General features: G+C 41.1%; 1 protein-coding gene across 5 annotated transcripts in view; it reads left to right on the top strand.

Moving 5' to 3' along the window:
• Positions 1–27,780, top strand: part of AOAH (acyloxyacyl hydrolase) — a 117,597-nt gene that overhangs the window by 9,015 nt on the left and 80,802 nt on the right. For 4 of the 5 annotated variants that reach the window (XM_065587204.1, XM_065587203.1, XM_065587205.1 and 1 more), the window contains exons 3-6: positions 5,213–5,308; positions 9,662–9,728; positions 11,297–11,396; positions 20,642–20,701. In XM_065587204.1, coding sequence (XP_065443276.1) covers positions 5,213–5,308; positions 9,662–9,728; positions 11,297–11,396; positions 20,642–20,701 — 323 coding nt within the window. Of the gene's footprint in view, positions 1–5,212; positions 5,309–9,661; positions 9,729–10,149; positions 10,304–11,296; positions 11,397–20,641; positions 20,702–27,780 lie in introns of those variants that run through there. The other variant, XM_065587207.1, reaches the window with a different exon arrangement.

The raw sequence follows: 27,780 nt of genomic DNA, 5'->3' as shown, positions 1-27,780 counted from the left end.
GATTGTATAAATGGTGTATGATTATGATATGATCAGTGTGCACTAAGGCACAGTCCCTGCCTTGAGTATCTTATAATTTAAATTATCTTATAATTTAAAGAGAGAATTCCACCTAAACTTCCCCAAAATCCACCTAGGGAATACACCTCTAGCTCGATATAACGCCGTCCTTGGGAGCCAAAAAATGTTACCGCGTTATAGGTGAAACCGCGTTATATCGAACTTGCTTTGATCTGCCGGAGTGCGCAGCCCCACTCCCCACCCCCGGAGCACTGCTTTACCACGTTATATCAGAATTCGTGTTATATCGGGTCACGTTATATCAGGGTAGAGGTGTATTTATAACTTCACCATGTGTCATTCTCTTCTAGGGCATTGGGAAGGAGAGGATGAATTGTTATGTTGATTTGTTTCCTATCAGTCTTAGTTTTACACTGAAATAAAATCTGTCTGTAATACATCGGAATGCAATCTGAACATGCATCCATCTAACAATGTAATTAACATTCTTGCATCCATCTTATTGACATGCTGCTGCATCTGAAATATGAAGTGAATATAATACTTAGTTCAGTTTTTGGATACTATAATACAACTACGAAGACCAGAAAAGAAGTGACATGACACAGGATGTACATCCTCCCCTTTCTGCTTGACCGCAAACATGCTGTGATTACAACATATAATTGCATCATCAATGAGAGTATGGTATCACACTGACTGGTTACATTAAATGGCAGGTATATGGATCCCTAACCACAACAGCAAAAAGTTCCTTCCCACCTGATAGAGTGCAAGAAGATGCTTGAGGTAGGAAGACTTCCACAAGGACTGTCAGGATCGTAACCCTGGCTATGGCTGAAACTTCATCCCCGTTATAAATGGCCACAGTACAGTGCTTTGAAAGAAAAGCAGATGTGCGCTTGATTGCTTTGTTAATTGAGAAATGGATGAATATATCATGAACAGGAGATACAGAGGGAATGCTATCAGGGGCTTAGGTGGTGAAAGAGCAGAGAAAATGCTGAGTTCTCTGTTATATAACAAAGACAACTGGAACATTATTTTTTCTGCCCTGCAGTCTTTGTCACCTTCAGCTGCTCAAAGTGACAGGTTGCTCAGCTTGAGGAAGTAGATGTTCAAAATCTAAATGAAAATCTCTGCAAATTTTACTTACATTATTGGTAGTGGGGGGAGAATATGTCTTTTCTCTGTGAATGTGACCATGCTTGGAATTTGCCAATAGATCCTCTCGCTCCCTTGTTTGAACCAGGGCTTTGGAGCGGATCCCGGAGCTGGAGCGCGGAGCAGCTCTGGAGCAGTGGAACTGCAGGTTTTTGCCTGGAGCTGGAACGGAGCCAGAGCACAGCTCCAAAGCCCTGAAACCATTCCATCAGGTTTGCCTTGCCAGGGCATCAGTTTGAACATTTTGCCCTGGATAACAGGCTGTGCTCTGTTCTGCCTGAGTCTACAGATTTTTGTCTCCTGTCACATTCTCCCCTCATGCCTTTTGCTCTTCCCACAGTGTTGACCTCGATGCCCCTAAGAGTTTTCTTCTCCTGCTCCCATCTTTGCACTTTTTCCAGGCTGCCATGAATGCAATGCATGACGTTCTGAACCCACTTCTCCCAGCCAGTGTCCCATATTCATTCAAATCTTCCCTGAAGAGTCACTTCTTCAGTGAGGCCCACACACAACAAAAATGAAAAATAATAACTACTACTATTTAGAAATGTCAAAGCTAACTCCTGCCTCTCGTTTGGCTAGTGCGTCTCATCTTTTTACTCCTGTCTTCGAGACTGTAAACTCTTTAGACCAAGGGCTGTGAAAGGAAGGGTAGTCTTGTGGTTAAAGCACTGGACCGGTACTCAAGAGACAAGTTTACTTCTTAGCATTGGCACGTATTTCCTATGTAAGCTTGAGCAAGTCATTTAATCTCTGTAAAATAGAGGCAGTAATAGGGGTTGGGAAGGTAAATTTGCTAATATTTCTAAGGTGCTCAGACATTACAATGGTGGGGGCCCTAGGTATATAGAATAGAAGTCCCTCCTGAATATGTTCCTAGCAGGGTTTCCATGGTGGGTATAGGTATGTACGGTATGTCTGCTCTGATTGATGTTGGGTCTCTGATTTTGTTGCTAAGGTCTTTATTATTTGGGATATTTTCTTCATTATGAATTGATTTTTTTTGGTTAAGTGCTAGTTTCTTGAAATGTGCTGCTGTTTTTCTTCCTTGGTGTCTGTTTCAATTTATTCTCTGTTTTATGTAAGTATCCATTCTCATAATTAGCATGCCTTCTAAATTACATCTGTTAAGAAGTCCTGTTGAGGGTTTTGTTTCATGAGGTTAAGTATAGTGAAGCAGGGTTTTTTTATGTCTACAATGAGATGGTGAGCTCCCTGCTATTCCCATTCGTGTCCTTGAATTACTTCCTATAAAATATAAGGTTTGCTTTTTTCTATATAGAATTATATTACCTTGTAATAAAAACTCTCAATAAAGAGATCTAATAATTTCCAATGGTGGTATATTTTCTCCACCACTTTCCAACTCATAACCTGGTCCATGAAGAATATCGCAGCCTTATGTGGGAAAATAACACCTTGTTTGGTTTATTAACACATTGTGGCAGGGTCATCAATAGAGAATTTAACTGCCCCTTACTAGATATAGGCCTGACCAAAACCCTGAAGGTTAATAGCTCTGAGCTTTTGGAAAGCTTGGATCTGTATCAGTATTTGAATTTTGCATCTCTATTTTGTGTCAAACTAAAACCTGAGATCTGAATCCCCTCAGTAGTCCCTGGTAGGAGAAAAGAGACAGGACTTGGCTGTATTGAATACAAGGGGAATTCTTTATTTGGGCTGCTGGAAACAAATAGATCTTAGAGTTCTCTCCAGCTCTCTAGCTCCTAGAATAAACACAGCCTGTGCTACTGATTGTCACTACACAGGCACACTCTCCAAGTCTGTCTATACAGCAACCGGGGATGTAATTTGCAGCTCATGTAGACATACCCATGCGAGCTTTAATCTAACGAGCTAGCTGGTGGAAAAATAGCAGTGAGGACATGATGGCATCAGCAAAGGCTGTACAAACCCACCTCCCTTGCTGGGTACATACTTGCTTGTCCAGCCAGTGCCAGCATGTCCTCACTGCTATTTCTAGTGAGCTAATTAGATTAAAGCTAGCAAGGGTATGGCTACATGAGCTGCAGATCACAGCCCCAGCTTCAGTGGAGTCATAGCCTAAGCCTGGCGTGAACTTCGCAGTCAAGGAAGGGTCTGCTGATTATAAGATTATAAGAATTATAAGAATAGCCAAACTGGGTCAGACCAAAGGTCCATCTAGCCCAGTATCCTGGGTTCCAACAGTGGCCAATTCCGGGTGCTTCAGAGGGAATGAACAGAACGGGGAATCATCAAGTGATCCATCCCCTGTCACCCATTCACAGCTTCTGGCAAACCGAGGCTAGGGATACCATCCCTGCTTATCTTGGCTAATAGCCATTGATGGACCTTTGCTCCATGAACTTATCTAGTTCTTTTTTGAACCCTGTTAAAGTCTTGGTCTTCACAACATCCTCTGGCAAAGAGTTCCAGAGGTTGACTGTGTGTTGTGTGAAGAAATACTTCCTTTTATTTGTTTTAAACCTGCTGCCTATTAAGACTTTGCATCATCTAACATGGCTCCTTTATAAAATTGCAGATCTCTCACCCCATAGTCTCACTGAAGAGAGATCCGGTGACAGGTACCCCAGTTTTATATGGAGCTATGTTTGGCTTTTGAGCAACAGCTCTGTGCAGGGGCCAATGTGGAGCCACCCCACGAGGAGCACCAGAGACACCTGGACCTCTCAAAGGCACAGCTCTCCAGTGCTGCCCCTTGCACACAAGGAGAATGAAATGTGCTCTGTTGGGATTAAATAGAACCTCTTCCCTCATTCTCGGCCATTTCCCCTAGTGCACCAGCCTTGCTCTGCTGTCTGGTTCAGTGGAGGCAAGGCTGTGTTCCCGCTTGCTCAGGGCTGGAGCAGCAACGAGCAGTCCCTGTGCTTACCAGAGCTCAGAAAGTGACCCATGTATAACCACATAATGGGAGCATGGTGAATTTAGGAAATATTTTTAGCCTTAGCAAATGTTTATTTTGCTGTCTCGGTGCCTGCTCTTGCAAGTCCTCTGTGTGTGGAACCTCCATTGACTCCCATGGAGATCCTGTGCAGGACTACGCCATGTTGTCACTGGAGTGTTTTGTTTGATGTGTTATATTTGCGGTTGGTGATTTCTAATCTACAGTCATGCAGGAGTTTTTTGTCCTTCAGCTTTTGCCTATTTCTGGCCTGGTGCATGCTGTGAAGATGTAACAGTTACATGACTGTGAATCAACCATGGGCATGTGATTGCCAGCTATGTGCAAAATGCCAAGATGCTGATTACAATACTGTCTGTTGGAATAGTGTTGGATCTCTAGAATATTTTTTTTTCCTTCCTCAGTTTGTTTCTTAGGTGCAGGTGCGATCACACTAGGGACAAGAATTAAACCTAGAAAATTGTTTGTTTGTACGGTGTTTCTCACCAGTGTGGCTACAGCTAGTTAAAATTTTCAAACAAAATATTTTTCCTTTGGAAAATACCATTTTGCAGAAATCTTAACTTTCTGCTGGAACATGTAGATTTTGGCAAAATTTAATTTAAATTTTTTTTTATAAAAAAACATTTCTACATTATCAGAATGAAACATTTTGATATTTTATTTCAACATTTTATAAATTTATTTTATATGCTGTTATGATATAACATACAAAAATCAAAGTTTGGATCAAAACATCTTGATTTTATTGGAATGAATTTTTTTTTTTCAGAAAGTTTTTGTTCCAGGAAATTTATGGTTTTCTTCTAATTCAGAATTAAAACAAATTTTGAAATGTCAGATTTGATGGGAGTCTTGACCAGATCTAAATATGGCTATATAAAATGCAGGATGTTTTGTGCATTCATCTACCAATTGCATCCAACCTCTGGCTTGATAAGTAGCACTATTTTAATAAAAGTTAGAAATATAGTGGGGTTTTCCCCCCAGAAATATTATCAGCCATGTAACATCTCAAAAAACAAAACACCCACTGGTTCATGTCCACTTGGCTTTATAGACACTCTATTTAATCCTGTTATATGTATGAGATAGTGATCTCTTTGTTTTGCTTGTTTGCAGGATGTGTGCTTGTGGTATCAGTAATTGAACAGCTTGCAATGTTTCACAACTGTACAGCAAAAGAAGCAATAGAGAGACTCTGCAACTATCTACCTGGTAAATATCAAATACACCATATGTTATGCTGGTACCACTGTATTTTTCTGTTAATTAAAAATTCACTTAAATCTGAAAATGTTTTACCTACTACTGTAACACCATCTACGAATAGTGTATATGAAAGATATCAAGGGTGAAATTGTGGCTCATTAAAGTCAGTGACAACTCTCACTGACTTCAGTGGAGCCAGAATTTCACCCCAAAGATACTTGCATATAATACCCCCAGTTTGTTTACTTTGTATATTTGTCAGCACTTTAAGAATAGCCAGTTTCACTGTATACTCAGTCAGTTTCCCCTTACATTTGTGCGAGTCTTTACATAGCAACTGGGAAGATGAAAACATTTTCAGAAATAGGAAACTGTTGTTGTAAAGTCACAAAAACTGGCAGAGGGACTGAAGGGCAGGTGTAAGACATTCAATTACTTTAAAGTAACTTTCTAAAATTGAGTAGATGTATGCCATGGTGCTGGTAGGGAACAGTACCTCACTCCCCCATCCAAAACGTAACCCAGGAGCTGCACTGGTGCAACAGTAACACAATCCACAGCATGCTGATGGCGTATCTAGCTCTGCAAATCTGCTGCCTTGCATGGGCAGCCAAGGCCTGAACGAGGTCAGGCAGGTGCTGTGCTGCCGAGGAGAGAAGGGGGAGAGGTGCTGTTCACAAAAGGCAGGCAGGAGAGCTACCCCTCAAGGGTCATGGCAGATTCTCCATCACTGACCATTTTAAAATCAAGATTGGATGTTTTTCTAAAAGATCCTGTTCTAAGAATTATTTTGGGGAAGTCCTCTGGCCTGTATTATACCGAAGGGCAGATCAGATGATCACAATGGTCCCCTCTGGCCTTGGAATCGATGAATCTAAAGTTGATGCTGTCTCTAACTTCGTGAATTTAAAAAGACAGTTTAGGATTTTTCATTAAAGAGTTTTTATATGGTATCTTATTAATTCCATCTCTGAAAAACTAATGTCTTGCTCTTTAGTCCCTAGTTTCATGGAGGATGCATGTAGAATAATAATTCTATCCTTTCTGAGGTGTGGAGAAGGGTTTGCTAGAGGTCATTCACTGAGTCAAATGATGGTCAGTTAGTTCCTGTTCCATGAGACACATTTTCATTTTTGACATCATAGGCAGATAACAACAGAGCTTCAATTATAAACCCTAATACTGCTGTTAAACTATGGTTTTCTTCTAAAAAAAAAAAAGGCTCTGTAAAAATGACACACTATGGTTCTGTGTTTATTTTCACGCAGTGAATTTATTTCAAATTTGTTCAGTGTACAAGTGATGAAATTTATTTTTAACTGCCAGACCTGTAAACTTGCCCTCCACTCTGAAGGTCAAGTTGCAGTCTTTCTGGTTCATACATCATTGCAAGGGTAAAAATTCTACAGGCAAAATTCTGCCCTCCTCTGTATGTATATAACCCCATCATCCCTTCAAGTTACATCTGTGCAACCTCATTATCTTCAGTGAGACACATGGAAGCTATTGCTATTCCTTGAGGGAAAAGTTTGACCTGGAACTAGAAATTAGTTAACAATTCTGTGGATGATGCATGAGCCAGAATGCAATCCAGCCCGCTCTCTTCTAGATGTATAGGCTCTGCAGAGCTAACAAGAGTAAAAAGTAGTAACAACTTCCTTTTATCACTCAAGTCAATAGATATTATTTTGAATGCACACAGGGAGCAGAGCTGTTGAGGAAAAAGGTACCATTTACGCTGAAGGAGCAATTCTATTATTATATATATGCCTGAAGAGCCTCATGTGAATAACAAAAACAAAACTAATGTACAACAATTAGGTTTTTAGAGGAACTAAAGGGAACTTGTGGTTTCTGTTGGCCTAATCTAACTTCCTTTAAGGTCAATATTCTTCACCCTCTTAAAATAAGCATTTTTTACTTGAACCTCTTTCCCCTAGCATGGCTTGTTTCGATAAAAAAGACTTCTGTGTATTCTTCTCTTTGTATCTGTGTGCATACAGCACAGCAGGAGATGTGTGTAAGTACAAATACTGACTGACTCTGAGGACATAAATATAAAATACTGGTCAGAAGATGTGGTATATTGCCTGAAGCCAAATGCTGAATGTAATATGTACAATCCAAGAAGACTATACTTACCCTAGGGCAGTTTTATGTTATTGCTATTCCCCCTGGAGCCAGCCATTATTTGTTTTGTTATGCCACTGGATATTTATATGCTGAGATTCTTATGCTCATAAGGAATTTTGTGCATAGAAATGGCTCTAGCTAGCCAGCTCCCCAATGTCTACTTTCTAGAGTTGATGGCAAGCCAAATCAACCCCTCCTCCTAGCTGCTAGCGAGGTTGAGCCAACCAGTTATCTCTTCTTGGGCAAGAGACTTTGTACAAACCTGCTGGCTTGTCTCCTCAATGGGAAACATTAGAGGATGCTGTCAGCTTTTGTCCACCATGGGAGATGTTGGGGAAGCCAGTTATTTTCACTTCAAAGAGCCAGCTGTCTTGCTGGCTAGCTTTACCAAGGGTATTTTAATCAGTGATGAGAGCAGACACGGGACTGTTGCCATCCACTGCATGTGCCCTTTCAGGAGGGTAATAGCAAAATCTAATTCTGGTCAGGAGACCCATTTTTAACCAGCAGTTTGATTATAAAGATCCAATCGAAAGAAATTATGTGGCAAAGGAGGCAAATAAATGAGGCTAGTAACTTGATTGAAATAAAATATTTAACATGGGGTAAGAAGAGTAAGCTATAGTAACTCCTACAGCTATCAGCAACACCTTATCATTAAGAGGTAGTTGGGTATTTAATTTATGCACTCACAGCTAGATTGTTAAACCTTGGGGGCCTGGTTCTCCCTTCACTTATGCAGGTTTTACACTGGTGTCACTCCGTTCACATTAGTGAAATTATTCCTGATTTACTCTGGTGGGAGAGAGAGGAGAGTCAGATCCGCTGCTGTCTTAAAACCTAGCGGTGTTTTGGAAGGAAATACTTTTTGTCTGGGAAAGAACCTCAGGATAGACCACTCCAGCTGGATGTTGGTTCTGATTCATCTGATTAGGTGAGGACGAATAACTACTTTGATTGGTGGATCCTAAGTGTTTATTTGGGCACATTAAGACGGACAGGACACAGATACATAGGAGTTTGGGGAACAGTGTTTAAGGGGGAGGTGACTGGAGACTTGGACATAGCTACTTTCTGGAGCCCTAGGAGTTGTGGGCTTTATTCTTGCTTCTGTATTTTGCCACATTTACCATATAGATACCTGTGTAAATGCACCTATGTTTTAATGTCTGGCTATGAGTCGTGCTTCACTGCTTATTAATAAGCAAAAACTGATATCCAGTTGTTGATTAAAAGATACAGGAGACTGGTTGGCATAACAGCCCCAATTGAGTAGTACAGCCCTGTTCAGCACAGCTCTTAAGCATGTGGTTAAAGTTAGGCACATGCTTAAGTGCTGTACTGAACAGAGATGCATTTAACAATATGTTCAAGTGCTTTGCTGAACCAGGCCTGAGTCCAATTATATGCAGGAAATACTCCCATTCCTCCACAGAACTGCAAGATCAGACCCTAGTATTAGATTGTAACTGGATTCAAACTCAGGTTTCTCTCACAGCAGTGCACCGCTTTCCCCTCAAGGCTAAGAAGATAGTCCAAGTACTTGTCTTTTTCAGTAAATATGTTGCTAAAGTTTTATTTATAAACTGTATTTCTATGTGTATCCTTATTCATTCAACTTAAAAGAATGAGCTTTTAGTCAGTATTTAGAAAGGCCATGGTAATGTGAAAGATGAAAGGAAAGAGGAACACGATAGCTATTTGCCAAAGTATAATTACTCCTTCTGTTATTCATTGCAAAATTATTTCTATACTAGAGATGAGTTTTCTACCTGCATAAACACTTGAAGACACTAAGTAATACCAGCAGTAATATGAACTCATACATTGTTTTCTGCACTTTGATTTATCTGTTTTGCTTTCTTTTTGAGCTACAATATAAGATAACAAGTGCTTTGTCCTTAAACTGCTTAGAAGATGCTCTATAATAAATATTTTGATAACTCTTAGCACTTACATTATGCTATTCATCATCAATGCACTTAACAAACATTAATTCTCACAATAGTTCTGTATGACTCACCTACTGACACACAAAGAGTCAGAGCTTTGGTTAGAAGAATTTTCTGGTTCAGAGTCATGTGCTCAAACCACTGACTGAGCACATGCCTTTCTCTAAAATAACCTGATATTTACATTGATAAAGCAAATCCTGCTGTGTTTCATGAGTTTGTAAAACTATCTTTAATTATGTTCCCCATTGTTTCAAAAATCTATGTTTTCCAGAAATACTGAACTTGCAAGGCATCTGTTATTTGGTAGCTGAGCTTTATGGAGCAGAACTAATTAAACTGTAAGTACTAATTTTTCATCTAAAGTTTGCTTGTTTTGAAGGATTGTTTTTGGTTTTTAATGTACTGATGTATTGTCAGTGTGAAGTACGGGAGGTTCACTCTTCAAGTTCCATTAGTATGAGAGTGAGTATAACTCTTTTATATATATTTGGTGTTCCAGAGAGACACTTGATTAGGTAGTTTTGGAAATAGACTGAAGTTAGCTGTTTTAAGGATCCAGGGACTAAAACCAGGTCTGCAGAGACTGGGATGGCTGATAGTCCCACAGCACCCCTGGAGGCCAGGCAGAGGCACAGCCAGGTAGCACCATGGAGAATAGGCGCCGCAGGAAGTCCCACCCAAAAGACTCAGAGTGACGATACCCCGAGGAACCTCTGATTGGCCAAGCAGTCTATTTAACCCCAGGAAAGTTGTCTGGGCAACCATACAGACTTTGGCCTGATGCAACACCAGATTTTCCTTGATCTCAAGATCTCCTGTCTCCTAGTCCAGTCTGACTCTGACCCTGACATTTGCTTATGGAACCTGCTTGCTTGTGCTTCCTCCAGCTCCTGCCTAGCAACTACTGTTCCTGGTGAGGCAGACCTCAGCCTGGCTGTGCCCTCTAGGCCAGACTACCTATGCTCTAGTCCCATACAGCTGTACCTGACTGAATTAATAAATACTATTGCTAGCTGCTACTACTAAGCATTTTTATAGACCTTTACATCTGTAAATCTCAAATCAGGGCCACCTGTCTTCGTTACCTTTTGAAATTCAGTCCATTTGGCTGTGGAAGAAATTTCTTGAACCGATGGTGTGGGGGGAGATCATATTAAGGGTCATACTGTTTTAATCTCTTGTTCCCTAGCTTCCTTTTTTTACCCTAATGGGCTTTCTAACTGTCATCCTCTACTTGCTTCCAGCCCCTGACCTTGATTTGAGCACTTGGGAGCCCCATAAAGCAATTTAAATTCCTTTAAAAATAAAAGTAGATCATTTATTCCTCTTTGCAAGTTCTCAAATTAATTAAATGAATGTTTGCTTTACTTTCTACTTCCTTAGGGCTTTTTTTTTTTTTTTTTAATCTAGCCTGGAAACCATGCTACAGAGCTAAGTAGTTCAGTAATCAAACATCTTGATTTAATTCTCTATAAACCCAGAAGTTTGTCCCAAAAGAAGGAAACAATCTTGGCACTTGTATCTGACTAGAGGTTTGAAGGAATTCTAGTTATTTTGTTGAGTCAGGGACTGAAAATTTGTACTAGCCAAATTGCATCTGGATTAACTTTATCCTTTAAATCTTTGTCATGTGTATGGTTGCTTGAAAATTATAATATATTTGATTATGGGGCAGCATGTAAAGCTCAGGGCTTCTTCGCCCTGGAATCTGGTTTTAAATGCTGAGTAAAATGCAATGGCAGAAAATAATTATGTTCAGGCAGCTACACTGAGCTGAGCTTAAAGACCATTATAAATGAGTTAAGGGTCTTAGTATTCTGGATACTCACCCTTCCATTGAAGTAGTTTATATTTCCTAATACCCAGGAGAGCTTAATGGTCTTTGTTGTGCACCATTTCCCTTTAGGTTAAAGTATAAAATGAATGCTGATGTGGTATGCCATTCCATTAAGCTGTGTAAACAGAATGCAGGACAACCATTTTGTCATTTGTACCCTCCTCCGAAGGTAAGTGATGCTTGGATTTCTGAAATTACAGTGTAGAGGTCTGTTAAACTTGAATTGTACAATAGAAAGAAAGAAGTTTGCAATCTTGATGCACTGAATTGCAAGCAGAAATACTTTAAATATGGACAGTTCCAGAAAGCTTTCAGTAGAATAAAGGGTACATGTGTACTATGTGTGATCCTGCTGTCTGTAGTACCAGATGTATGGTTATCAGTCTCCATTTATCACAGTGGGAATCTTAGAGGTAAATTCTCCTGCACCATTGTGTGTGAGTGCATTTGTCCTAGAATGAGTAAAATTCCTGGGTTTCATGTTATATATAAGTAAACATCCAGTTTTTCAAGTAAAAAACTAATACACACATACACAAACCCAAACTTTCAAACTTAGATGTCCAAAGTTAGGTACTTAATGCATATTTAAGCACCTAAATAGAAATGGTTTGATGTTTCAAAGGTGCTAAGCATGCCCATGTTCCATTGTCGTCTGTGAGATATATTGGGTTGCTCAGCACATTTGAAAATCAATCCATATATTTAGGCAGCCATTTTTGAAAATCTATAGAACCTTGGACAGAATTCAGAAATCTAAATCTGAATAAAATGTTGTGCGTGGTCTCCGATCCAACACCCACTAAAGTCAATCGGAGCCTTTCTGTTGGCTTCAGTAGGCTTTGAATCAAGTCCAGAAGAAGCGAGCTGGCTTTAATTCTGTTGCTGTTTAGAAGGGGGAAAATAGAGGAGGGGGGGCAACCTCGCTCAGCTCCGGTGCTGTGCTGCCAAGACTTTATCAAAGTGGTTCCCTCAATAATATTCTGACTCTGCTGGCAACTTGTTCTTTGGGTAAAATACCCCTTCCACCTTTCCACAAACTGCATCAATCCTATACTCCTCCTGCCTTCCTCCAAAAATCCACCAGTCCCATACTCTTCTCCACAAATAAATCCACCGTTGCTTCCATCCCGGCACCTGCCCCAGTATCTCCTGGATCAGTGGGCTTTCCCCTCCCCAGCACTCACAGCAGCAATGGTGGTGTCAGTAGCTGCAGGGTTAGTAATAGTGCTGCAGCAGCAGTTTGGCCCTGCTTCTTTCTTTCTTGTGTGTTCCAGGAGCAGTGGGTAGGGAGGGACTATGTGGTGCATCCTCTATGTGCTCCTAGCAACATTGGTGGGGCAGGCAGAAGGGCAGTTCCCTTCCAGAAGGTGCCGGGGCAATAGTTGATGCACCTGTAGGGGTCTAGATTTTTATCTGGATGGTGTGCCTGTACAGGGGAGGAAGGAGGAGCAAGAGCTTCCCTTGGACCTCTGCATGCGCAAGACTACCTTGGACCTAGGTCAGCAGCAAACACCTACCCTCTGGAACAAGGGGAAAGCCCTCTCTGCCTAAAGAGAGCAGAGAAGTGTCTCTGAAAGCATAGTGCACCGTATACCCTAGGGCTGTACCTAAAGACTGTACCTACCCCTAAGCCAGCAGCAGTTAGGTTAGTTCCAGCCTCAGAGAAGGCTAAACATTTTAACAAGCCAAGATGGCCACAGTATATTTTGCCACTCCCTCCACCTAAAATAATGTATCCCTGTCCACCATTTTCACACTGCTATGCAGAGAGTCAGCCTAAAAACTCTGGGAGGGGTTAGTGAGGTGATTTTGGGATACACCCACATTTAACTGACTTTTTGTATAAATAAGTGTGTGGGATGAAATCTGACCCATTGAAGTCAATGGCTGTCCTCCCATTGACTTCAATAAGACCAAGACTTCATCCTGTGCGTCTACATATTTGATATCTGGTTCACCCCCACCAGTCTCCTACAGCAGAAGTGGAACCCTTCTGCCTGCCTCTTCCAACCCTAGAGAGCTGTTCACATTGATTACATTTTTCAGACTAAATCATCAAACAAAATGGCTGGAAACTTTTCTTAAAAGTCAAGATTTGGCCCAGCCCAGTGTTATTTTGGGGCTCATGCAAATCCTCTCCAGCTCATCAGTGTTTGCTTATTACTCTTTCTGACAGACTTCATTTGTCTCTCATCACCAGCTAGGCAGATCAATTAACAAAGAGGTTTTTCCTCCCAAACTTTTCCCCTGAATCTTTAACTATTTGGATGCCCCAAGAAACTACCGAATGGAGGAGGGGAAGGAGTTTCATTTAGAAACCATGCTCTAATGGCTGATAAATTGCCCACGGTAATTCTGTGACAAGTAACACTGCTTAAAGATGAATTGTGGGTGAAAACTTTAATATGCAGTCAGGGACTCAGATGCATAAAACCCAGTTTACCTCACATTTGCTCCTTCAGTTTGTAGTTTGATTGATCATTTCAGTTATATGAGCGTGCAAATGTTGGCTAAGTTCCCTGCCAAGTGTTTGAACAAGATTTTAATACTAATGACTGTTTCGTTCAACTCTACTGATTTTCAGGTACATCATTTATGCATTTGGATGCACGCTTTCCCAGGGTTAGTGCAATATTTGTACTGGCAAAGTGAATGCAATAAATATGTAGTTGCTTTTCTTTATAGGACAGCATAATTTTTGTTTTTAATTACCTTTATGACAACAAATATTAATGGCACTTTGATGTTTAACAGTTTTTTCAATCAATAATTTTCATTTTTGGTAATGTTGATGTTTATAAATGAACATGTTGCTGTACCAAGGGCAAATGTGCTCCGCAAATAAGACTCACTGTTCCAACAAATTAACATAAATTAAATTTTGTGCTAACCCTCCTGTAGCCATTAATGCTCCCTGATTATTATAGGAGACTCAGATAATTATGATTAAAAATACTGCTTTCTTCATGAAGCGTGAAATTCACTTAGCAGAGCAGGAGCTGTAGAATGTCCCAGAACAGTGGAACCAACTCTGTGTGGGTGGATGGCCATGGAGTGATTGTGCGAGGGAACTACCCATTTACTCTATGTAGTGGAACTGGGGGAGAGGGAAGGGGAAGGTGGCATGCTTTTCAAAGCTGCTCAAGGAATTTTGACACCGAGTCCCTATTAAAATAGGAGATGACTCTCTAAAGCCCCGTGCTGTCTTTTGGAAATCTCAGCCTATCTCCTTATCTTAGTTATATACTGTGAAAACAAGAGGATTCCATGCCCATGCATTCATTATTGTACACTTCAGAGAATACTTTAGCAGCCCTGTAACAAATCTGTATTGTGAAGCCTGTGAGGAGAATGGGCTCTTAGGATCTGGTATCCATTATTCTTTTTTGACTTGGTGAAAGCATTATGGGTCAAAGTCAGAGGAAATACGCAAGATGTGGTGTAGACTTATCTACACCCACTTACTGATGGCTTAGCCATTCTAAGTTCATAAAACTTACATACTTAGGAACCAGGTGATGGTGTAAATTAAAGCTTAGTAGTATGTTGTGAGGGGCTCTTTGTCTGCTTTCCAGCACTGCTTTTAAAATGTTTCATGTCTGCATCCACTGCAGCTCAGTGCCTTTATCCAACATAGCTTGTCAGGGTTCTTGGTCTTTGAAAATTAAGTATAGGCAATACTAGAAAAGGTTTGCCAGTTTAGCTGTACCAGAAACCTTCCTCTTGTAGATGCAACTTATACTAGCATAAAAGTGCTTTTGATGGTATAGCTAGTAGCAATTCCCCCAGTGAAATAAGCTATTCTATCAAAAGCACTTTTATGCCAGTATAATAGTATTTACACTAGGACTTTTTCCAGTATAGAAACGTTGCAAAAAAAATCACACCCCTAATTGACATTATTGTACCAACAAAAGTAGACCTGGCCTCACACTTCTGATCTGAATACTATAATTATTACTCCTTCTCTAAGTGACACAGATTGATTTGCCAGAAATCTCAATAATATTGACGGGAGTTAAGTGATTCTGACTTAACAGAATTTTTTGACAGGTGAATGAGACCAACAATGTAGCCTGTCATTTGTATTGGAATGGAAACTCTGTGGCTCATTGGCATGTTGATACATAAGTGAAACAGGGACCTGATGCAAAGGATAGATAAGAACAAAGAAATTAATGGAAACAGGTTACTCTCCAAGCTGTAGTGTTTGATTGTTTCAGGCAACCTCAGACACCTGTGTGCACCCTGCTTCTGTCCACCAAAGAAATTCTGGATTGTACCTGATTTAGTTATCCAGACTACCCAAATCACTAGGCATACAAATCACTCAAGTGGAGAGAGAACTTTTATGTGCGTATCCAAGCTTCTGGCGAGGACATTCTCACTCAGTTTGTGGCTAGTTGTCAGAGTTTCAGACTTGACATGCTAAGAGGAAATCAAATGTATATGAAAGAAGCAAATATTAAACAGAGCAAAACACAAAAATGTTCCACAAAATCTTCTTTACTTGTTCACCTATCTCCTCAGGTGTAAGTTTGAATTGTTATAGTTAGGGGTGGGACTGATCCAAGCCCCTTGATCTGAATGCCTCTGTACTCTGGGTGAAGCCTAACAGAGAGTGCACAGTTTGAGCAGTAACTCATTCCCACTCCACCTCACTTAGCTACAACTTGTTGGAAATAAATGAAACGCAAAAACCACAAAGAAAAAAGTAGTTCGTTCCCCAGGTGGTTCTCCACTTTTGTTGATACCTGTCATTACTACTATAAGTGTGGAGTTAGCAAAAAGCACGGGTGCGCGCATACACACACACACACACATATATGTATATGTATATGTGTGTGTGTGTGTATAATATGCACACAGCAGCTTCCCTCAAGCAGAATCCCAAAGCACTTCACAAATATTGGACATACAGTCACACTGAAGTGTAGACTCTTCCTAGGTGAGAGGGCGGTACTTAGGAAGGCGACTGGCATACGGCATGCTACGTAATACAGCAAAAGTGCATTGGGCAAGAAAAGGAAAGGACACTATGGCAATTCTCTGCTCTTACAAAAAAGTGACACAAAACCTTTAATCCAGAGAACACCAAACCACCGTCTCCTCCAAAAGAAACTATTGCCACCCCCATAAACATGGAGCCTATCCTCGACTCCCCCTGCTATTCCAACACACACAAGGGTGCAGTAACTTCCATAATCAGAGTAGACAGAGGACAACTGGACTCAGCATTTTGTGGAAAGACAGTTTTTCCCATATAAAACGAGGGTCAGGGGATTAACAGGCCGAAATCTGCTGAAAAAAATTGGGTGCATTCTAGTGGCAATATTTATTCAAGTTAACTATTGCAAATGGGAGATGCATGTATGTATCTGAGGACAGAATTTAGCCAATGGGAAGAAACTGGGCAACATTATTGTGGCTCCTTATTGGCACCTCTTGTGTACTTGTTATATGCTACAACCAATATTTTTAAAAGATTGTCTTAGAATAAAAACACCATAGTGCTCATGCTGTAGGCAGAATAATGTTGCATAGAAAAATCTACACAAAGAACAACCTTTGCTTTGAGAGAGACTCTTCTGATAGTTATTCTTATACTTCATTATTCCTCATATTGTTTGCCTTTAATTTTTGACCCTTAAATTTCTGAGTTAATTAATTTTGCTTTGATCAGTATCTACATCAAGTATAATGATAAGCTGAATTTTATCTCCAGCAAAAATATTGATGGTGGTTTCTTGAAATGCAAATATATGCTGCTTAAAAATCCAGTCTAGCATCCCAGCCACTCAGTATGGCAACATCACTTGTTTTTTCTAGTGTTTTAAATCTGCTGCTTGGCCAAGGATGCTTTTCCCCACACTGGATTTCTATAACTCCGTCCAGATAAATATAAACTTGCATTGAATTTTCCTACTGAGCCTTCAAGCCCAGTGGATTTAAAGCTAGCAATTATGTTCTTATGGTGGATTGTAAGAGGGATAGATAGGGCATAGTCAAAAGGAGCAGTTTGTCCTGACTAACCATTTTGATCAGCAGCAAAGCACTCACACAGTTGTGATCTGAAAGTATAATTTTCCTTTCCGTTTGAAAACTGTTCAACATTAATTGATTTCTTAGTTCACTGATTCTTATAATTCACAGAAAGAAGGCAGGGCTTCCTTCCACAGCAAGGTTAGTGGGGCATATGCTCAGCTCTTTCATTCCAAACGCGAATGACAAAGGCTGAGATGATCAGGAGAATGTGCCTCTGACTGATATGACTGGTTATCAAAGATGGCCTAATAAAAGCAGAACAACACAGGGGATTCGTTGTAATTGTTGTGGAAGAGTATTGTTTAAAAAGTAAGTTGTATAAAGGGTGGGTATTAAGATGTTGCTCTTATGAAAGTTCACAGATTTGTCTTAAGTTCTGGGCCTGTCCTGCAAGCAATCCGCAGAGTCAATCTCCAAAGGCACCTTACAAAACTGAACCCCAATTACAGGGGTCTCTGACTTTGGTGAAATGTAAACTTGGGAAGATCTTTCTCACATCAATATAGCTACCCTTTCCCCCCTACTGAAACTTTTTAATGTATTGACATTTTAATAAGTAAAAAATTAACAGTTTCATACATAAAGGAAAGAGAGTATAAATATGTTCCAGAGTACACTGCCATTCACTAACGGAGATACCCTCTCCTCAGTATCCTGCATAAATCGGATTAATATTGTTTACAATAGAGAGGAGAACAGTTCCCCAATAACTTAGCTACAGTGGCTTAGATTCTATTCTCAATGACACCCCAGTCAACACGATCAGTAGGGATATCCGAGTGTAACTACCCCCAGTGTGGTTCTTCTGTACAAGGACTGGGAAAGAATTCCCAAAGGTTGGGGGGGAGAGGGAGGAGGAGGAGAGGCTTCACACCACAGTATGGTGCAGAGGTCTACTCCATAGTGTCTCTCTGTGCTTCAGCATTCATGCAAGGGCTGGCAGCAGGGCTGAAAGTTCTACTGTCTGAGGCCAGAGTATTTTTTGTGCTGTGAGGGTGGCTTCTCAGCTGCTCCACTACCCACTTCCTTCTGCACTTTTCTCAGGCCAATCTGTCTGGACTGAAGATTTTGGCGCAATGTAACCAAAATAAGAAAATGCATCTGGACAAATTCTGTAAGGGAGGCACAAAATAGGTGTAAAATGAAACTGCAGGTATAAATTAGTTGTGGTCAATGGTGCACACCAGATTTTGGATTTTACAAGGCTGAACAAGCAAAACAAGGGCCTGATCCAAAGATTCAATGAGCTCCCAGTGACTCTCAGTATCAAGCCCTAATATTAGGTGTCGTCCCAAGTGTAGTGTCAGAGTGCAGGTTTGACAAGCCAGGTTTGCTTCACAATGTATCTTGCAGATGCCTAGTCACAGATCTCTGTGACACACTACACACAGCAGGTGTTACAGATTAGTGGAGCTACTGATAAGAACCTAGACATTGATAAAAACTAGACCCCTTGCTGTTTCCTTTTGTATCCAGACTGCCCGCTGTGTCCTAATAGTATTGCTGAATATTTGGCAGATCCTGGCTGTGAGAGACAGTGGTTGATGTGGATTTGACCTTCACAGAACATGGCATAGATTACCTCCTACTGCCATATGAGCAGGTCTCTGTTTTACTGCTGTCATTCATGTTCATGGTGCTTGATGCATGTGAATTCCCTTGTGAATGGGATTGGTTGGATAGATAGCCCAGTAATATTTCTTGTTCCAAAGAGTGACCCTTCCACTGCAATTGGGGGTGGCTATGTGGGTCTTTGTGTGCTGCTGCCAAGTGTCAGGGATATTAGTAAAAAGAACAGGAGTACTTGTGGCACCTTAGAGATTAACAAATTTATTAGAGCATAAGCTTTCGTGGACTACAGCCCACTTCTTCGGATGCATATAGAATGGAACATATATTGAGGAGAGATATATATACACACATACAGAGAGAGATATTAGTGTAGTTGCATTTGACCCACTTGTACAAATGCAGAAGAGGCTTTTCTCCTCGACATGCCCTCTTTTTGGCCAATCTGTCCCACTGTTCTGCTATTCCTCCCTGTGTAAGTAAATTTACTGCCTTTTGGACACCCACAGAATGCCTCATTAGAACATGTGCAAGTGGATTGGGTTACAGGGTGACACTGGGCCTTTGAGAGGGAGCAGGGCCGGTGTACCTGTGCTTTATCAGCACTCTCCAATTTGGCCAATTAAGAGGGATTTAAAGAGGGCACCTGGGCCCAGAGTAGGAAGGGTGGGGGAAGAGACCAAAGAAGGAGAGTCTGGGTGAATCAGGCCTAAGGGCGAGAGAGAGAGAGCAGATCTGAGACTCTCCCCACCTGCTCCCTGAGAATAAGGGGAGAAGAAGTGGGAAGTTCTCTGGGAGTGACTGCCAGATGCCTCTGGAAGGGGGAGGTAGAGGGAAAGGGAGGGAGACTTGGTGGAAGAGAGATCCCATGAGTTGGAACCACAGCTCCTGTGGAAAGCCCTGAGCCAGGGTCTTTAAGGAAAAGGATATTCCAGGGGAGCCAGCCTGGGGACCCAGAGCTCTATACCAGAGCCAGGAAGGACATGAGGCACCGAGCCTAGAAACAGGCTGGGAACAGGGCCCTGCAGGTGCATTAAAGAGAATCCCCAAAGGGCAGAGGGACCTTTTTGTTTGGTGGAGACTTTTTAGTTTCAACTTTGGTATGCCAGAGGGGGTTGTGTTTGTTATGACTTGGCCAGAGGGCTAAGTAGAGTGACCAGATGTCCCGATTTTATAGGGACAGTCCCAATTTTGGGGCTTTTTCTTATATAGGCACCTATTACCCCCCACCCCCATCCCAATTTTTCACACTTGCTATCTGGTCACCCTAGGGCTAAGCCACATCTCCAGCACAAATTGGTGTGTGGAGAGCTGAGAAGATCGACCTCTGGGAGGGAAACTGAGGCAAAGAGTACTGGCAGTGCCACATTCAACCAACAGGGAACACTACAGAGCTATGACAGATGGCAAATCTGAACTGATTTGTTTTCTGGAGACTGGGTGGTTCTTGCATCCTTACATCCTAGTTCTGGCCATCTTGCATCCAACAAATAGATTGCACTTCTGTATGAGTTGTTGAATTTTGTCCACTTTCACTAAGACAGCGTAGCTAAAATATGAATCCCAAATCTTAAACTGAGCTGGACTTCATCTAAGAAAATAAATGGTGCCCTGGAGTTTCATACATGGTGATTAGATAATTGATTAGTAGTCCAATAAAAAGTAGTGAATGATTTATTTGTAGATCCATCCTTCATTTTTGTGCCATGACTAATGACAGAAAGAGAGAAAATATTTGGGGGAAAATATATAGGTAATGCAAAATTGATATATTTTGTTTTTCTCTTGCTGTTTTAGATGGGGCTGAAAAAGGCCATAAGGAAAGCAAACAGGATTGTCAGGAATTCCAAAGTTCTGGTAAGAAATAAGGGTCAAAAGGTATTTTATGTATTGACTGCATTTATTAGGGATAGGTAGCCTCAATTTGCATAATTTCAAAACCGTTTGAACCTCATAAATTTGAAATGCTGACTCAGACTTTAGTATTTATTGGTTCTGCACTGTGGTTAGGTGAGACTGAATACAGAAATAAAGAAGGAGCAAAGAGAATATCTAGTGTAAAAATAGGTGGAAAATACAGCAGAATGAAAAACAAATGCAGAGAGACTGTATGGGAAAATAAAAGATAGAGCCAGCATGACCAAAACTGTCACGAAAAGTAGAAGAGTCTAGATCCTCTCAAGCTGTAAATAGGTATAGCAGATTTACACATCAGCTCTGATGCAGTACCATACTGCACACAGTTGGTGCTAGATTAACTCTTTGATGATTCATCCATCCTTAATACATAGCATTTTTTTAAAAAGAGGAAAGGGGGAAATAAAAAAGCTAGAATTACTGTATATGAATAAAAACCTGCTGAGCTCTAATTAGTTTTATTAAGCCTGCCAACTTGATAATGGTTCAAGAAGCTCCCTGAACTCAGACTCAGTGCCCATGTTCAGATCCTCATCTGAGTGTTTACTGTAGCGTTATGCCTCATTATTATTTATTACTATGTTGTTTGCGTTTGTTTATGCACAGCCCTATGCTGCCAGCATCACTCGTGTTGAATAGTGCTCACTCACACAAGTAACCTCATTGAACCCCATAGGGCCTCCATGTGAGTGTAAGGGTGGCAGGAATCCAGGTAATAAACACAAAAGACCATAATGCTGCAGTGCTTAGAAGTTGGCTTCAGTAGCCAGATGTCAGATGCTTTGGTTCAAATCCTATTTAGATTCTTTACAGAAGTAGAAGTTTCCAGAGCCTGTCAGTTCTGTCCAGGGCTCTTCCTCCAGCTGGGTCTCCAGATCTGCTGCTGCTGCTCCAGCCCTGCCTAGTATCAGGGGGTAGCCATGTTAGACTATATCCACAAAAACAACAAGGAGTCTGGTGGCACCTTAAAGACTAACAGATTTATTTGGGCATAAGCTTTCATGAGTAAAAAAACTCACTTCTTCAGATGCATGGAGGGAAAGTTACAGATGCAGGCATTATATAATGACACATGAAGAGAAGGGAGTACCTCACAAGTGGAGAACCAGTGTTGACAGGGCCAGTTCGATCAGGGTGGATGTGATCCACTCCCAATAATAGATGAGGAGGTGTCAATTCCAGGAGAGGCAAAGCTGCTTTTGTAGTTCTGCTAAAAAGAAGAACAGGAGGACTTGTGGCACCTTAGAGACTAACAAATGTAGTTCTGCTGTTTCTCTTTGAAGTCTGTTTCTGAAGGGGTTTTTTTGGTTCAAGAATAGTTACTTATAAATCTGTTATAGAATGTCCAGGGAGATTGAAGTCTTCACCTACTGGCTTTTGTATGTTACCATTCCTGATGTCCAATTTGTGTCCATTTATTCTTTTACGTAGGGACTGTCCGGTTTGGCCAATGTGTGTTTCAGTTACACTTTTCTTCCTAACCCACCATCACTCCAACCTTTTCTGCATGTGCAGTCCTCTGGCTAGTAGAGACAGGCCTAAACCAAATCCCTGGATCTGAACACCCCTCCATTTTGGAGTTCTTCGAAATCCAAACATGTTTATGGTGGGCTGAACCAAACAAAAGGCCTGGCTCCAACCAGCCTTGAACACTGGAGTTTGAAACCCACATTTTGAGCCCTGCACCCATTTCTAATAGGTAGCAGTGAAAGGAAGTGCAGCTTTTTTGCTGGTGGCTAGCTATGCCTTCAGTTTTATGAGTCAAGTAAGCCATGGAGTTTGCTTCCAATTTTCTTCAGGCATTTGATTACTGAACAAACATTTTTTGCTCTTTGCAAAGAAATTATTGATATTGTTTCTTCCTGAATCCTCACTGTGATGCTGCTCACAGGAATGAAAATTGAGATTCCTAATTAGCCATTGGGCTACTGCCAAACTGTGATGCCAAGGAAATAAATAATACACTGTAAATAAGGGCTTCAGCTCCTGTGGAGCAGCAACAACAGGACCATGCTCATTATACTTTCCATTGAATATCATGTTATTGATGGTCAAATATTTCCTCCCAAATTGCATGAAGTTTCTATTTTTTCCCATCACTGGAGAAATGTAAAACTGTATAAGGTTTGGGGTTTAGTAATGCAGAGACCTCAGCCTGCTTAGTGTCATGAGGAAAAAACATTTTAACCTTATATTAAAGACACAGGAGAAAAGAGTTAAAGCACTTGAAATGTAAAGTGCTAAGCAAGGTTTTCACTTTAAGAACATCTCTTGCTCACATTCCCTTTAGCTGGAGAGAATTTTTTGACAGTCTTTTACATGATATTAAGGAGGATGATAACTGTCCTTGAGGGGGAGGTCGGGGGAAGAGAAAAGGTTAGTTGAGAGGGGCTGGAGCCATTGTTGCTGCGGCTGCTGTTAAAGTCCAATCCCATTTCTTAAAAGACAAAGCAAGACACAGACACACAAGATGGGAGAGAAAAGAACAGCAAACATAGAAAACACAGTTTCTGTCTCTGGTGTTGACTCTCTCTTGCAATCTCACTGCTCGAGAAACACGTGCATGGAACACAGTCTTATTAGCCACTCCAAAACCTGGCAACTTGGGCTAGGATTGGGCTGTTTGGGGCATTGTTTTTATCTGCCTCTCTGGTCACAGGCTTACAATAGTGTTGTGAAATATGCAATCTTGGCTGGCTAAGCCAGACTCTTATTAGATGGAAGGAAAAGGGAGAGGGATAGGAATGAGAAGAAATAAGGTGGGGAAAGAAAAAGACACACTGAGGAGAAAGGGAGTGAAAAAGTCTCACCTCCCAGGTGCTTGTCAGGATTTAGCTGCAGCCAGTGAAGGTGGTGATGTCATCTGGATCCCTCTCTCTGGCCTAGTCTGGTCAAGACATGTCTCAGGATTAGGAAGAAGACAGCCCAGTGGTGACTGGGTCCCAGGAGACAGTGGTGGTGGCAGCCATGATGGTAAAGCTTGCTCCTGCTGGTTCGCCCATCTCCCAGTCAGTAGCTGTTAATGGACAAATTCTTCTTTCTTTCCCCCCAAAATCGTCTTTTCTTTTAAGGCTGCCAAGAGGGAATGATGGGCAGAGCAGTTCACCCTCCCATTTTGTTCACCAATTAAGCCTAATTTCTGACGCACCAATTTTGGTCCATTGATTTATCGGTCCCATGTCTCTTTGTTTCCATGAGTTATACCAGTTGGGCTTTTTGTTTGAATTCATTCTTTCTTTCTGTCTCCTGTTTGGACCTTTTCCCATCAACATTTTGGTGTTATAGGTTATTGTGACCTTTTATGAATTTTCACTCCCTTTTCACAGTTGATCTCACAATTAGGGTAAATTTATAGGCTCATTTATCACAACAGGGCTAGGCAGATGATGGCCCTGAGACAGGATGAACAATCTTTCAGTTATTTCTCAAAATACTAGTTTTCTCATTCACTGTTCAATGAATAATGAGCATGAATTGTTTAAGACAGACAACTACATGGTCCCAAATCAAAATTACATTAAAATAAATGTTTTAATAAATTGTTTAGGCCCGTCCTGTAGTTAATCCTAGCATACTTCTAGCAATTACCTCACAGCTATCCTTATTGAAACATATTTTAAAGCTACAAATTAATTAAAATTAATATAATTTCCAAGGGTTTAATGATCTTTTTTGACTCTCCATACAAAAAAGTGCAACCATACACTTTCAGTCTGATCAAGTTTTATTTTAGATTAAGGGTAACAACAAAGAAGAAAACAAAAGGTAAGATCACTCTTCAGAGAGCACAGGGTGTGTGTGTGGTCTCTGTAAAATGCTACATCGAGTGTGCTTCCCAAAATGGCAGCTGACCCAGCAGACAGACAGATTTGTCAGAAATTGCATGGCCAACTCAAAAATGTCTGAATAGAAAACCATTTCAAATCATGGGGGGAGGGATAGCTCAGTGGTTTGAGCATTGGCCTGCTAAACCCAGGGTTGTGAGTTCAATCCTTGAGGGGGCCATTTAAGGATCTGGAGCAAAAATCTGTCTGGGGATTGGTCCTGCTTTGAGTAGGGGGTTGGACTAGATGACCTCCTGAGGTCCCTTCTAACCCTGATATTCTATGATTCATACCCTGTTTCTTTAAGCACAGCCCTGTATAGAGAGCAGGGGGAGCCGCATTGCCCCAAAGGGAGCCAGAGAGAGTTCCCTTGTGTGCACAGGGTGTGTGTAGGCTGTAGGATGGTGCAGTCTGCTCCCCTCAGTTCACCAACCCTGTACTGTGGGCCAGTGTGTGAGGGTGGGATTGTGGGGGTGTAGCCATCTCCTACTCACTAAGGACACAGAGATGAAAGTATCCCTGCAGTCCCCTGAGTGAAAGTACTTCAGTTGTTAGCTGGCCTGCACATGGGCTATGCATGGGGAGGAGACCTATTGTGTACACATAGAAGAACTAGCTATAATCTCTTTTTTGTGTCTTCAAAGTCTTCAATGCAACCATCACTTCAGCTGCTTCTGCCCAAGGTGGGATGTCTGCTGTGTATGTGAAATCTTTGAAGTTAATGTGGCCTCGGTCTGAAGCTGTTTTAAAATGACAAACCAAAGGGAGGGGAGGAAAGTTTCTGTTCTACTTACAGCTAAGTTTGGACTTAAATTTGACTGTAATTTATTTAAAGCACCAGATTGTCTTTCCAAAGAGACTTCAGATGTGGCTGTGTTAACATCAAAGGCTTTTGCACACTGCAGAACATTGTGACTTAGGGCTTGTTTACAGCGCTGCAACTTTTTCACTCAGGGATGTGAAAAAACACCCCCCTGAGCGCAGCAAATTTCAGCGCTGCAAAGCGCCAGTGAAGGCAGTGCGCCAGCACTGGGAGCCACGCTTCCAATGCTGGTAGCCACACCCCTCGTGGAGGTGGGTTTTTAAGAGTGCTCGCTGTGCCGCGATTGCACAAGCCACGTTAAAGCGCTGCTCCGGCAGCGCTTTAATGGTGCCAGTGTGGACTAGCCCTTAGGCTGAAACTGAAAAATCTGAGTGAAGCTTAAGGTGCTAAAAAATATTTTACAATCTCTGTTGCTTTTGTATTCCTCATTTGGATTAGATTTACATGGTGGGGGGAGTCATTTAAAAAGTCAGATATATTTGTGCAAAGGTTTTTTTACAAAACTAAGTACAGTATATCCACACCTCCAAAGTTGTTTAAAACAATTACACAAGTTAGTTGGGGGGGGGGCGGGGTATGTAAACCTCAGCTTTGTAAGTGGTATAGCATGTTAAAGTATCCCTTTATTGTGTGATATTTACACCTATTCATAGATTCCAAGCCCAGAAAGGACTATCTGTGATAAGCTAGTCTGACCTCCTGCATAACACATGTCAGAGAACTTCTCCCAAATAATTCCTTGAGCATATCTTTTAGAAAACCATCCAATCTTGATTTTAAAATTGTCAGTGAGGGAGACTCTACCATGACCCTTGGTAAATTGTTCCAATGGTTAATTACCCTCACTATTAAAAACGTACGGCCTATGTCCATTCTGAATTTATTTAGCTTCAATTTCCTGACATTGGATTGTGCTGAAGAGCCTATTATTAAATATTTATTCCCCATGTGGATATTTACAGACTATGATCAAGTCACCCCTTAACCTTCTCTTTGTTAAATAAGAACATAAGAACATAAGAATGGCCCTACTGGGTTAGACCAAAGGTCCATCTAGCCCAGTATCCTGTCTTCTGACAGTGGCTAGTGCCAGGTGCCCCAGAGGGAATGAACAGAACAGGGAATCATCAAGTGATCCATCCCCTGTCGCTCACTCCCAGCTTCTGGCAAACAGAGGATAGGGATACCATTCCTACCCATCCTGGCTAATAGCCATTGATGGACCTATCCTCCATGAATTTATCTAGTTCTTTTTTGAACGCTGTTATGGTCTTGGCCTTCACAGCATCCTTTGACAAGGAGTTCCACAGGTTGACTGCATTGTGTGAAGAAATACTTCCTTTTCTTTGTTTTAAACCTGCTGCCTATTAATTTCATTTGGTGACCCCTAGTTCTTGTGTTATGAGAAGTAGTAAACAACACTTCCTTCTCTACTTTCTCTATACCAGTCATGATTTTATAGACCTCAATCATATCTCCCCTTAGCCATCTCATTTCCAAGCTGAAAAATCCCAGTCTTATTAATCTCTCCTCATATGGAAGCTGTTCCATACCCCTTATCATTTTTGTTGCCCTTTTCTGAACCGTTTCCAATTCCAATATATCTTTTTTGAGATGAGGCAACCACATCCGCTCACAGTATTCAAGATGTGGGCGTACCATGGGTTTATATAAAGGCAACGTAATATTTTCTGTCCTATTATCTATCCCTTTCTTTCTAGATGAGCTCTTTGAGTCTATTACTATAAGGCCTGTTTTCTAATACTATAATCATTTACGTGGCTCTTCTCTGAGCCCTTTCCAATTAGCACCTTGAATTATTGGCATCAGAACTGGACATAATATTCCAGCAGCTGTCACACCAGTGCCAAAAACAGAGGTGAAGTAACCTCTCTGTTCCTACTCGAGATTCCCCTGTTTATGAATCCCAGGATTGCATTAGCTCTTATGGCAACAGAATCACATTGGGAGCTCATATTCAGCTGATTATCCACCACAACTCCCTTTCTCTGAGTCATTACTTTCTAAGATAGAGTCCCCCATTCTGTAAATATAGGCTACATTCTTTGTTCCTGGATACATATATTTACATTTTGCCATATTAAAATGCATATTGCTTGCACCCAGTTTACCAAGTAATCCAGATCACTCTGAATCAGTGACCTGCCCTCTTCATTATTTGCCACTTCCCCAATTTTGTGCCATCTGCAAACTTTATCAGTGATGATTATATGTTTTCTTCCAGGTCATTGATAAAAATATTAAATAGCATAGGGACCCCCCTGGAAGGACACCCTCTTGATGATGATTCCCTATTTACAATTACATTTTGAGACTTATCAGTTAGCTAGTTTTTAATCCACTTAATGTTC

The sequence above is a fragment of the Chrysemys picta genome, chromosome 2 (assembly GCF_011386835.1).
Source record: "Chrysemys picta bellii isolate R12L10 chromosome 2, ASM1138683v2, whole genome shotgun sequence".
In the NCBI taxonomy this organism is placed as follows: domain Eukaryota; kingdom Metazoa; phylum Chordata; order Testudines; family Emydidae; genus Chrysemys; species Chrysemys picta.
This window is presented reverse-complemented; position numbering and strand designations above follow the sequence as displayed.